This window comes from Tetrahymena thermophila, assembly GCF_000189635.1.
Source record: "Tetrahymena thermophila SB210 genomic scaffold scf_8254104, whole genome shotgun sequence".
NCBI classification, from domain to species: domain Eukaryota; phylum Ciliophora; class Oligohymenophorea; order Hymenostomatida; family Tetrahymenidae; genus Tetrahymena; species Tetrahymena thermophila.
In genome coordinates this window covers 168,258-181,906 of record NW_002476052.1, presented here as the reverse complement: position 1 = coordinate 181,906, position 13,649 = coordinate 168,258, and the positions used below count along the sequence as shown (strand labels likewise).

The 13,649-nt window shown below is 22.1% G+C and overlaps 3 protein-coding genes across 3 annotated transcripts; 2 read left to right on the top strand and 1 right to left on the bottom strand. All coding sequences in view use genetic code 6, as the record gives it.

Moving 5' to 3' along the window:
- Positions 1–651: 651 nt before the first annotated feature.
- Positions 652–2,356, top strand: TTHERM_00713270 (hypothetical protein; the record flags this gene model as incomplete). Its single annotated transcript, XM_001025879.1, has 3 exons — positions 652–1,092; positions 1,161–1,394; positions 1,457–2,356. The coding sequence occupies 3 exons, from the start codon at positions 652–654 to the stop codon at positions 2,354–2,356; spliced, it is 1,575 nt and encodes a 524-aa protein (XP_001025879.1).
- A 1,162-nt stretch (positions 2,357–3,518) lies between these two features.
- TTHERM_00713260 (hypothetical protein) lies at positions 3,519–9,571 on the bottom strand (the record flags this gene model as incomplete). Its single annotated transcript, XM_001025878.2, has 5 exons — positions 3,519–3,566; positions 3,805–4,139; positions 4,190–5,310; positions 6,730–7,227; positions 8,838–9,571. The coding sequence occupies 5 exons, from the start codon at positions 9,569–9,571 to the stop codon at positions 3,519–3,521; spliced, it is 2,736 nt and encodes a 911-aa protein (XP_001025878.2).
- Positions 9,572–13,006: 3,435 nt separating this feature from the next.
- TTHERM_00713250 (hypothetical protein) lies at positions 13,007–13,474 on the top strand (the record flags this gene model as incomplete). Its single annotated transcript, XM_001025877.3, has 1 exon — positions 13,007–13,474. One exon carries the CDS (start codon positions 13,007–13,009, stop codon positions 13,472–13,474), a length of 468 nt encoding a protein of 155 aa, XP_001025877.1.
- Positions 13,475–13,649: the final 175 nt, after the last annotated feature.

Sequence of the window (13,649 nt, the reverse complement as noted above, 5' to 3'; positions counted from 1 at the left end):
TACAATTCATTCTTACTATTTTATTGCAGATAGTGAATTTTAAAGAGTCATTCTTCTATTTAACTTAAAATATTTTATTGCTATTCAATAAAAAGTTTAAATTGCAAATAGAAAAAATTAGGAAAGTAAATTTAGTAAATGAATGAATGAATTATATTTTATCCTTGGTTGTTAAAGAGAGCTTCATTTCTATTAAATACTTCTAAGCTTACTGATTTAAGGTATATAGAAGTTTTTAAAGTGCAAATAAGATTAAATTTAAAATATTTTATTGATAATAAAAGACAAAATTTAAAATACAAATTAGAATAAATTAGGTTAGTAATAAATTTGTTTAATAAAGGAATGAATAAGGTTTTATCCTTGTTTATTGGATAGAGTTGCATTAAATATATCTATTTTAGATATATCTTCTGAATACTGTTCAAGCTTGCTGATTTGTGGTTGATAGTGGTAATATTGGTAAATTTGCATTAACATTTAAAATTAAATAAAACAAAATTGAAAAAAAAATCATACAAAATATAATTCAATAAAAATCTAAAAAGTTCATTGAAAGAAATAAATAAATAAATTCAATTGTGAAAAATATTAGCAAAATAAAATATAATTAAGAAAATTTCCATTTAATTTAAGCATCAAAAGCGAGAGATGAGCAACAAGAAGCCTCTGAATTTTTATGAAAATAGAGGGATTATTAACATGGAAGCTAGATTTCCTCCAAATTAAAACAACAACGACTTTGAGCAGTTTTAATTAGAATTACTTAAAAAGCACAATTACGAATAGAATGTGAATCAAAAAAATATTGATTTCTTAAATAATAGCTTTGATCAATAGTAGCAACAACAAAGCGCAGCAGTTGCTCCAAATTAATATTTTTCATAGAAGAACCTCAGAACATACAATGGATTCGATAACCATTAACAATCCCAAAGCCAATATAAATCTTAATTGCAATCATAATAAAATGAGCCGTTCCAAAATCAAAATAGATTCAATACTGATTATCCTGAAATCACAGTTAACAGATAATTAGCAAATCCTCGCTCTCAAAATTCTCCTTCAAAGATTTTCTCATTGAAAAACAATGTAAATAATTTCTAATTTTTACTAAAAACATTTATAAAATTCTCATTTATGTTTTAAATATAATAAAGGCTGACAGATTTTTAACCCCAGTAAGTAATTAACAAGGCAAATTCTTAGCTTCTCCAAGCAACAATGGATAGCAATTAAGCGCCACTAATAAATCAAGCCATAAGCCAATTTTTTCCAGTAGTATAGTAAACTCTTAAGCATTTAATGAAGTAGATATTTCAGAGATTCATTAGCAAAATCAAGAAAATGATTAGGTTAAGCACTCTAAAAAGTATCATGTTCCCCCTCATTAAGTAAATGATTTTTATCACTTTGAGTTTCTTGCAAATTTGTCTAAAATTTGAATTATAAATAGGAATAACTACAAGAAGAAAGAGTCAAACGCTCTCATAACACTAATACGAACTCTTAGTTTTTCTCAAGTCCCACAAAGTCAGGCATAAATAACAAAAAAATATTTAATGGAGAAACCAATAATGAAGAATTGAATAAATCTCATAGCTATATCAAAAATGTAGAACTTTTAAATTCAGAAGAAAGAATAAAAAAGTCAAAGATATTTTAGAGCCAAGACCAAACTTTGAATGCATAGCAACAACTTTAATAGCAACAAAAGATGAGTTACATTGAAGTTAGTTAAAACCAAGTTTAGGACAAGTATTCGAGAGAAAAAGCCCTCAGAGAACAAGAATTGAAGAAGATCACACTGGAATAGGCATTTTGCTAGAATTGTTTCGAATTTATTAGATACGATTCAGCAGACATAGTTGACCTCCACAGTTAAAACTGCAAGAGTGTAGAAGATCAAGCCAGAATTTAGGTTTTACAATTCATACAAAAGGAAAGAGAGCTTCACAACAGCTTTATCGATGAAACAGATCATAACGTTATTGAAAACCAACAATTAATTTAAATATTAAATACTAAGCTAGAAAAGCTAAGATATCTTTTTATGAAAATGACAAACGTCCTTTAAGATTCTGATTTCTTGTAGGCTAAGCCAGAAATTAAAGTTTACAACATTGTTGAAATAAAAAAATCAATGGAAAAAATATGTAATCAAGATATTGATTGTAGATTCATCCAGTCCTGTCTAGAAAACATCGAAAACCAAACTAAAGACATAGATCTAATTTAAAAAATATATTGCACTCCCGAATCCACCCAATTCCTACAAATAATAAAAACCGTGCCTGAAATCGCCTACAAAAAAATGGAATACATAACGAAGCTCCAACAATAAAACGTATTTTGAAGTAATAGCAAGCAAGATTAATCTATATTAAATCCTAAATTAAAATATCAGATATAGTTAATGAATAAATGAATGATAGTATATAAGGTATATATAATAATAAAAATAGATATATTTTATGGTTGATATAGCTAAAAAGGATAATCAATCAATATTGATCTAGTTATTTATCAAATCTAAATCAATTAACAATTTTTAAATATAACAAATATTCTTCAACTGTCAATTTTCTTTTCTATTTTATTTATTTGTAATCTAATAATTTTTTTAATTTTTTTCCTAAAATTTCATTTAAATTTAAAAAGAATAATCAAAATTAAAGAAAGATTTATTTAAGCAATCATAAAGATTCTTCTATGGAGATAAAATTTATTTCTATCATTTTAATTTAGATTTATTATTCAAAATATAAAGAGAGCTGATATATTATTTTCTAAAATACCCAAAATATAAATATTGATTGAGTTGCTACTATTCTTTTCATGATGAAGCAAATAGAAAACATTAACATTAATTTTCTAGAAATAAGTCATTATTTTTCTATTTTATTTTTTTTGTAATTCAAAAAATTCAACTCTTTTCTTAAAAAAAAGTTGTAAAAGCCAAAGTAAATTCTAAAATTAATTGAAAATCTTAATTTTTAAAATAAGTAAACTAAAATGTATTTATTTAATTAAAATTAACAAAAAAAGTAAGTTTTTTAAGACATTTATTTCTTGAGTAATTAAATCTAGACCAAAGTTTTTATAAAAAAATAAATTAATTAAATTCTTTTTTCTGTTGTATAATAATAAAATTTTCATGATTTTAAAGTCCAAAATAATTTTATTTTTGAAATATTTTTTATTTTATTTAAAATTAATACAAAATTTTTACTTTTAAAAACAATTAATTTAAAGTTTATATCAAAATAAGCTCTAAAAACATACTCAATTTTAATAATATTTTTTATTTTTACTTTTTAAAACTAAACAAACACATCATAATATTTACAACAAAAGATTAATTATTTATATATTTATTTAATAGTGATATAAATCTCAAGTGATTTTATAATTGAAAATAGATTTGTTATTGAAATATTTTAAATTTATTTTTTTAAATGGCATTATCTTGAATTAAAAGTTCTATTTTAAATTTTATTTCTATTTATTTCTCATCATCATTTAAAATTTAGTCTTTCTATCATTTTATCTGCTTAATGGCTTATCTATTTTATAAATAACAAAAAATTTAAATATATTTATAAAGTTATATTGTTCAATTTATTTTAGAAAAAATTAAATAAAAATATTTTTTATCTTAATTTCTTAAAAAATGTTAAACTTGTGTTTTTAAAATCACTTTTTTTAAATTTTAAGTACCATTAATAACATAAAGAATAATTTCTTCAAAAACATTTTAAAATTTTTATGGAAAGTTTAAATTGATAAATAGATTTTTATTACAAGTTTCATTTTTTTAGCAACTTCTTTTGATTTGTATGCGGTTTTAATGGTTTTTTGATACCTGTTTTATAATATTTCATATTCTTTGTCTTTGTCTTCTTACTTAAAGATCATGTCTTACTGCATTTATTCTAGTTTTGATTTATTTGATTTATATAAAACATTTTTTTTCTATTGGTCTAAGATCATTTAGTCGTAAACATTTTTTCCTCCACCTATTCTATTGTGATATTTGTCGTATATTTCTTCTTCTGATGGTCCTGTATCTTTTGTGATAATCACAGTATTGATTTTTCTATTTGTCTAAGAATAGATCTCATCATTGAAATCATTCACTTTTTGTTAAATCAATAAATTAGATTGAAATATTATTTCATTAATATACCTTTTCTTGGAGATTCAGATGAATCTTTATCAGAGTTCCCATTTAAATTCAACTTTTTGTTCAAATTATTTAATTTTTATGAGAAAGATAAATTCTTTTCCATCGAGGGACTGAAGGTTGTTTGAGTATTCATCCTTTTTGTATTTGGAGAAGGTTCTGTTCTTAAGATGGTGCTGTTCTTTCTTTTTGTGTTATCTTACTATGCTTCTTAGTAATTTCTATTACTTTTCATGTTATCTGATTATCTTTAATAGTAAGATTTACTCATTTGGTGATTTAAATTTGACTAAGTTAGATTTTTACTGAAATTTATTGTTTTTTACGGAGAAAATTTTTTATCATTTTAATTTATCTAATCTCCTTACTTAATAATTCCAGCGTTTTTTTTCAAGATTGAAGCATTATTTTGTTGATTTTAAACTTAATTGGTTGGAGCATTTTTTGTGCTTTCTGAATCCTCTTCTAAAATTTAGTTTAGATTAATCATTTTTGGCATTCTAATCATTGAATAGGTGGAATCAAGAAAACTACTTCCTTATTCGCTTTGCTATCTTTTCAAATTCTATAAGCTAATCGATCTTTGGTGAATTTCGCTCTTTTATTATTAAAGATCGTTGATATCAGCTGGTTAATCAGTTGTGTTGTTTATTAGCTGAATTGTTTAGTTTTAATAATCTCCTCCAATATTTATTTTCTTTAAATCGAAATTAGGAATTTCTTCTTACATATATTCAAATTTTAATCTCTTCAAATTTTAAATAGTATACTCAGAAGATGGCAGCGTGTTTGCTTTTTCTCTTTTCTTTCTTAAAACGTAGTTCATTTCAATCATGTTCTCTAAAAATTTCTTTTGTAGTTCATCATTTTTATTTATATAGTGTTCTCTACTTAATGCAATTTTATCTTAATAATCCAATCCATATTATTAAAACAAATCTATTTTCCTTTACTAGACATCTTATTGTTTGTAGTCCTTTCTTTACTATCTTTCTTTTTTTAAATCTTCTAATAATTAATACAAATTTCCTCTTCCAATATCAGTAACGTTAATTCTATGCTAAAGAACATTCTAAGATATACCAACAAGCACTCTTTCTTTCTTGTTCAAAGCATTGCTCATTCTGTTATAGTTTAAATAATAAAATATATAAATATTTTTTAATAAAATACTTCTAAAATTAAAATTTACACCTTAAAAATTTTTAAAAATAATATTGAGAAAAATTTACATGAATTCAAATTTCATTAAAAGCTTTAATAGGAAAATAAATTACTTTTTGTAAAAATTTAAAGCATTCAAATTTAATAAAACAATTTTAAAGCTTATTTTTAAAATATAAAAGTGATTATTATAAATTAGGTTAATTTAATTTCAAAATTTTTAAAAATAAATTTAGTTAATTTACAATCAAAATTTATTGAAATAAATTAAAAAAATAAAGTTGTTTCATAAGATATAAAATTTTGAATTATAAAAGGTATTCAATCAACACTAGATTTTTGTAATATTAGTTTACAGTAATTTTCTTCTTATAATCTATTTATAAACAAAGTAGGAAAAACATTAAGCAATCTTCATCTAAAACCTTATTTTGATTGAAATGAGTAGATTTTTAAAAATGAAATAGCTATTTATAGCTTTATTTATATTTAATTAATTCAAAAATAAATGCCTAAAAATAATATTTTTCAAAAACTCTCATAGTCATTTACATTAAAAATTTTTTTGTTCTTATCAATGTACTAATTTATAATGCATATGAATGTATTAATAATAATCAAAATTTCATCATTTTTTCTAGACAATTTAAAAATATTTTGCTCCATTTATTTGAATTAACTCATTTTTATTTTTTATTTTTTTATTAATGCTTTTCTGAATGATTTTGTTCAATTTTATCTAGAGAATTTCATCTTATTTATCTTAATATTTAATAAATTCTATTTGCTAATGGTTTCTTCAATTTTTTTAGATTAATAAATTTTTAAATTTGCAAAAATGAAGGAAATACCATTCAAAATGTTAAGACATTAATAATTAATATCTGTAAACATAATTTATTTGATTGAAAAAAGATGATTGTGACTGATGATTTGGAATATAGATTCTAATCTAAAATTTAAATAAAATTTTCTAGATTCTATAAATTAATAACCTTAAATCATAATAGGATTTATTTATTAATATATCTTCTTATTTGAAATTGGGAAGAGAAGATTTTTGTTTGTGAAAGGTGAATATTTAAAAAATTTAGATGGTATTTTTGATTATGATTATTAACTTTTAAAATCATAAATTGTTTTGTGTAAAAATTGCAATTTAAATTGAATTATTGAGAATCATCAGTAATTATATTATCTATTTCCACAGATTTTATTAATAATGTGAGAAGGAAAATAAGCCTTACATTTAGTTTAAAAATTGATTGCTTATTTTTGCAACAAAAATATCTAAAATTAATTAATTTAATTTATTTTATGTAACCTAAGTTAAGGTGTAAATTAATCTTTTTATACTAATTAAATATTTGTTTGTTTACGCTGGACCTATGCTTGCGCAGTTAAAATTTCTCCTAGAAAATTTTCTATCTGTGCTTTATGATTCTTTTATAGAGTCAATTAATTCGGGCATATCCACTTTGTTCTAGTTCGTGAGGGAGTTTTCATCTTCTTTTAAAGTTTTGCTCATTCTCTGATGAGAAATGCTTCTCTTTTCGCTCCTTGATTGCAAAAGAGGCTATGTTATAGAAAAAGATTAGTGGTTTGATGAAGGTGCTTAAGAAATAGAATCATCTCTCATTATTCTTGATTTTGAGAAAGAAGTCTGAGACACACATCTTTTTCTTGTCTACTTTTTGCGATTTAGCATCTTAGATAAATAATCTTGAAAATTAGAATCTATAATTGTGTTTTCTTGTAGCTTTGGAAGCTAAAACCCTAAAAATTGTTCATCTTTAATTTTATTTTGCTAGTTTATTAACTTCTAAATGCGGACATATTCTTCTCTCTCATATTCCATAAATTTTGAAGTAAACAATCTAATATTTTATAAGTAAATAAAATAAATGTAAAATTAATTTTAAATTTTAGATTACAAAATAACTAATTCTTTTATTATATTTAATAAGTAACTTATTTCAAAAAAGATTACATACTATATTAATCATACTAAAATTTTCAATTCTTCTTTTTGTAATCTAAAATCTTTTAAGTTTTCAAAATCACTGAAAAAAAAAAATACTTAATATCTAATCAATAAAAGTGAAATCATAAATTGATTATTTGAGTAAATAAAACAAAGTGGATAAATAAAATTAAAAACATTTCTAATTTTTTAAATAAGTTCTTCTTTATTCAAATCAGTTAAAAAAAGAAAAATCTATATGCCAAATAAAAAATAGCATTTCCAAATACGGGTGTGAGAGATAAATTGATAAATTAATTAATTAAAAATATATTTATTTTAAAAATGACTAAATAATTGTTTCTTTCTTTACTTTGCTTTAAAACTTGTTTTAAAAATATTATTAAAAATAGAAAATTTTTCTTTAATTGAAGTTTATTTTGTATAAATCAAAATATTTTAATAGCAAAAAATAAATATTGAATATTTTCATTAGATTAATAATAAAAAAAATAGAAAAATCTTAATTATTATTTGCTAATTTACTTATTTTTTTTACTTTAGATAAATTGATAATTATTTCTTATTTTGCCTTAAAATAAGTTTATTTCTAGTTTGATTTACTCATATTTGCTAATTTTTGGAAAAGGATAGATTTTAACAAGTTTTAATTTCCTATTGAAAAGTAATCTATCTTTATCAAGTTATTACATTTTACCCTAAAAAGAGTTTTATGAGTTTGGTTATACTAACTCTTATTGGTTTGTCGCAATTCAAATTTATTCGAACTAGACCCAAGAATTTTAATTAAAATATACATTTAAGCATTCCTTTTTTTTACCTTAAAATTAAATATGCAAATTCATATTGTTTATATATTGTAATCTATTCTTTTAACAGTTAAACCTCATTAAATCATATTTTTCCTTAAAATATTTGCTTGAATTCTGTTGAAATAAAATAGCAGCTTATATTTATTATTTTTGTAACCATTTTTAGTAATTTCATTTTATCATATTTAATACTTATTTTGTTTAAATACTTTACACTTATCTTTGATTAAATGTTTTACTTTTATTAAAAAATATTACTTCATTCAAATTAATATAAGCTTGAAATCATTTTTTCTTAAGCTTATTCAAAAAAACAAAAAGTAACTTGCCTTTTTATGTTAATCTAATGCCTATAAAATATAGTTAGTTTTATCTGCTTTATTAATCATTCTTTGATTAAAAATAAAATATTCTAACAAAATTAACTTTAAATATTTTTTTTATGTTAATACTTAAAAAATGATAAAATAATATTTTAATGAATTTTTTATCAATTTCTTTAATGCTTATTATTTCTTTTAGCTTGAAGATTACTTATCTGCTTAAATGTGAAAGAAATCATAAATTATTTCTCAATATCTTTTAAAAAAATGTAAAGTGAAAATATCTTTTTCTTTATTTCTTCTTAGTTGATTGAATTCAGTTAATATAGATTGCATTTAAAAATTAATTATTTTAGTGATAATTTTACCTGTCAATGCTTGTATGTATGTAGGATTCTGACACAAACATTCCAGTTGTTTCATACACGATTAAATGAATACTGTTAAAGAGGAAACAAATGTTAAACTTTTCCTTTTCGCTCTTGAATATTTTAAAGCAAAGCATGTTAGCTAGATAAATATCAGTGAAAAGCAAGTAGTGAATTAGTTAATCTTTTGGTTTTGGAAGACGAGTGAAAGTTTTTAAGTATTTTTTAGCCATTTTCTGTTTGATGTAGACCTTAGCATCTGTAAATTCTTGTAAAGTTTCAGGAGATAATTCGAATATTTGAGGAATTTAAAATGATACTAGGTAGTAAAAAATATATCTGCTAAGCTGTTCATTTTCTACTGAAATCAGAGACATCTGTAGCTTCTCTTGCAATGATCTGATTGAAATTTTAATGATAACATTTTACTCTACTAATTTTTGAATTTCTTTTAAAAAATCAATCTTAAATGGATTGGATTGCTTCAAATCTTTTATTTTAGGAACGTCTTCTAATTTATCAAATTGATCGTATCCACTTTCCTATTTCTGCTCTTTTTGTTCTAACTTTATTCTAGCTAACTTTTCATCTCCTTATTCATCCAAAATTGATATATCTTAGATAATTGGCTTTGATGATCTTTTTTTAATGTATCCTTTTTCCTTCTAAAAGCTAAAAATTTCTTTCAAAAATGGATCCTGATCAATGAAATCCTCTACAATCTTGCTAGTCATGGCTAATCAAACTAATTTTGTTGGAATTTTCAGCGAAAGTTAAAAAGGAACTTGAATTCTAATTAATTAATAGAAATAAATGAAAATGTTGAGAGTCTTTTAAATAAGCACTTTGAATTAAATCTAAATAATTAATTCGCTTGCTTCTGGTATTGTAAAAATATTCTTAATTGACATATATTTAATTAATTGAGTGGTTAACCAAACAAGAAAAATATTATTGATTGTTTATCAACTAAGTAAAAAATAACCTCATCACATTTTATTCCACATAAATTTATTTATATATTTATTCGTTTCCTTCTGAATATTATTATTAATCACTATCTATACCATCATAAAAAGTAAATATAAATACTTCATAAACTTTGTTTACATCCAATTTAAATAAATAATTTATTGATAATAGTCATCCTTTAAACAATCAAATATTAAAAAAATAATATTTATATTTTAGCAATCATTCATGTTATTTTTATATTTAAAGCAGCATATTTTATCAATAGATATTCAAGCTAAAAACAAATAGTTATAAATCCATACATTACCAATATTCAATATTTTTTTCCCTCCACTATCCATAATAGTTTCGATGATTAAACCTATTAAATCAACCACTAAACAATATAACATCACTTTTTAATTGTATGAATATTAGATCATATTTTAAATATATTAAAATTCATCTTCAATTCATTATATCAATCAAAAATCAATCTATTAAGCATTTATTAATCATAATACAGCAGTTTTTCAAATATTTTTTACAATTTAGAAACTATTAATTGATATTAATATGTTTTAATGATTAGACTCTTAAGTTGTCAATTTTATCAACTTTTATCAATTCTAGTGAAATGTAAATAATAACTATGCTAGCTCAATTAGGTGCTGATTTAATTTATGACTAGTAAATATATTAAATTATCAGTGAATTTCAAGTAATTATTGGTTTTCAGTACATTCTATTCTAAAAATTTCCCTATAATTAGTTATAATTTATATGCCGTATCCTAGATAATACTCATTTTATCTTCTGATTATTGGCTATTACTATAAAAATATAAATTAACTTACTTTATCTATTCTATAACATATAACTTATACTAATTATTTTCTAGCTCAACCAAAAATTTACTATAAAAAGAATTGAGTTTTTGATCATATTACATATATCCTTTATATCTAATTAAAAAACCATCATCACTAAACTGCTGACTAATAATATATTTATTCTATATTGTAATAAATATATTCTGAGAGTTTTTTCTTTTATTAGGTTATGTTATTATTTGAACAGCTAACTTTTAATTCTTAAATTTTAAACTTAACGTTCTCAGTTAAGATCCTTTTTAGTCTTTATTAATATAGCCAAAACGCAATTACTATCATATAATATAGATTATTTATCTGTTAGTAATATTTCAAGCTATAACATAATTCTGATTTATAATTTAGAATAAAATAAATTTTTATTTATTTCATATTTCATACTGTAAGGTTTATTTAAGTATTCAAACAGTTGGCTAAAATAATTGGATGGATAAATTTAAACGAATTATGTTTATTACATACATGCATGTTTTAAATTAAGAAATAAACATATAAAGAAGTGTAATTTGGTATTTTAGGATTATTTAAAATTCAGAATTGCATAACCGTGTTTACATTAAATAATAAACTGATAGACTCATAAAATATCTTAAGTTTCTAAATTCCATTTCTTTATATTTTCATATTTTCAAAATAATTTAAATCATTAAGAAAATTTATGCTTTTGTAAATACTTTGAAATAAAAAGCCATTTTAATAAAATATTTCTATTGTTAAAAAAGAGTAAAAAAATTTAAAATATTTTTTATAATTTATTATTAAATGCGCTAATTGAATACAAAAATATTGATAATTTTTTATTTTGGTAATTTAAATTGTTGTTTTCTATGAATTGATTACTTGATGTTGGTGTATTATTTCTTAGTTGGGATAAGTGTTTTTACTTATTCTATCAAATTTATTACAGTCTTTAATGTGTAAATAAATTTTTTTATTATGATTTTATTGTAAGGCTAATAAAATCTAATATGATAATCTGACTGGTTATTATTTTGTAAGATTGCTTTTTCAGTCTTTCAAAGATAACCACCAAAAAATTAACTAAAATTGAGCTGCAAAGCAAGAAAAATGAGTAATTAGAATCATTTTTAAAAATGACCATTAATAAATAAAGTTTTCATTTTCTATTTCATTTTGAAAAGAAAAAATAGAAAAAGGAAAAATAGCTTCTAGATAATTTTTTAGTAAAGCTAAGTAACTTTAGTTATAAATACACAAATTAATTATTTTTCTTATTTTCTTTGTTATTTTCATTCATTTTATGCTAATATTTTAATTCATATCTCTCATCAAATTTAAAAAAGGTAAATAAGTCTTACTACTTTTATATATTAATACATTAATTTAGCAACAATCAATGTTTTATTAAATAAATTTACCAAGATCAATTCAAAAAAGGCTTGCATCATAATATATATTTAAATACTCTTTTTCCATCAATGAGTTTTTTGAGAAAGAGATTTAAATAATTTATAGACTTTTTAGGAATAATAATGCAATTAATGCTTGAAATAAATCCTTAAAATATATAGCAAGCAAGCACATAATACATAAATGATGAATAGGAAATCAACCAGCCTAAATTTTACTAATCTACAATGGGTTTCTATCAAAACCTTATAAAGTGTAAGATAATGAGTTCAGTAAATTTTATAAAATACTAAATAAAAATAAAAACAAGCATGATCTATTTATATCGAGTATTCAAATCAATTATGTCTGTGAGATGATTTTTAAACATAGTAAGCTAGAGTGCTTTTTTTAGAAATGCTGGATTTTAAATTTTTGATTATTAATTTGGCTGTGAAATAGTACTAGATGACTAAGGAAAAATGATAATTTTATTGCTTTAGTGGTTATAACCTATGAGACTACTTAAAAATTGGTTAACAAATACATGGTTAGATTATATGATTATAAGTGGAGAATTAGTTTGAAAAGACTAATATGATAAAAAAACTAAAGGAATCATTCTATTAATTCACGAATCAATCAATAAATTTTGAATTATCTTTTATAATTTATCATGCAAAAAGTAAGCGATTGATTGATAAGTGAATGTGGGAATTAATAAATGAATTAATGAATGAATCTATGGGATTGTGAGTGAGATAGTTATCATAGATTCTTATAAGCGAATTTACTTGACTGACTGTCTGTATGAATGAGTTTATCTAATTACTTATTTACTTTTTCAAATCCCTTTAAATTTGTTAGCAAATATCCTTATAAAAATTTTTAATTCAACTAAATTAATAATTAAGAATCTAAAAAAAAACTACGTAGTAAATAAATAAATAAACAAACAAACAAATAAAAAATATGCTAATGAAAGTTATGAATGCTTAAAGCAACTCTCATTCATTGATCGAAAGATTACGTGCACAAATCATTAACTTGTCTCAAAATTACTCAAACCTTCATGACAGGATTCTTGAGTCGAGACAAGAACTCAACCATCACCAGTCATCACTCTCCAACTTTGATGAATCTCCTAACAATAAAAATAAATCTGTCTCTTCAATGTCGTCATCTCTGGAATCATTCTCATACCAAGAGGATGCTTTGCAGCTAAAACACTTATGTGATAATTTTAGTAGATGCAGAAAGCACGAAGTCTGCTAAAACTTTCACCTTATAGTGAAGGAATATAGATCGATCGAAGACTAGTTCAATCGCGTCTTCGATGCCTATGAAAATATTCAAGACAAATCCTAAATTTGCGTTATACAGGTTCTAATTGAAAAGTTATATGAACAAAAACTTTAATTAGAAGAGTACTTTAGCTGAAATAACTAATTAATCTATCTTACCAACTATCTACATTATTTTCTTTAAACAAACAAATAAACAAACTGAAAGGCCATATTGTTAACTCTCTCAATAGAATATTTTGTAAATGAAATCTATACAATAATTTACTGATTGAAGCTATTATTTAAATTTTCCACTTTCATACACATAA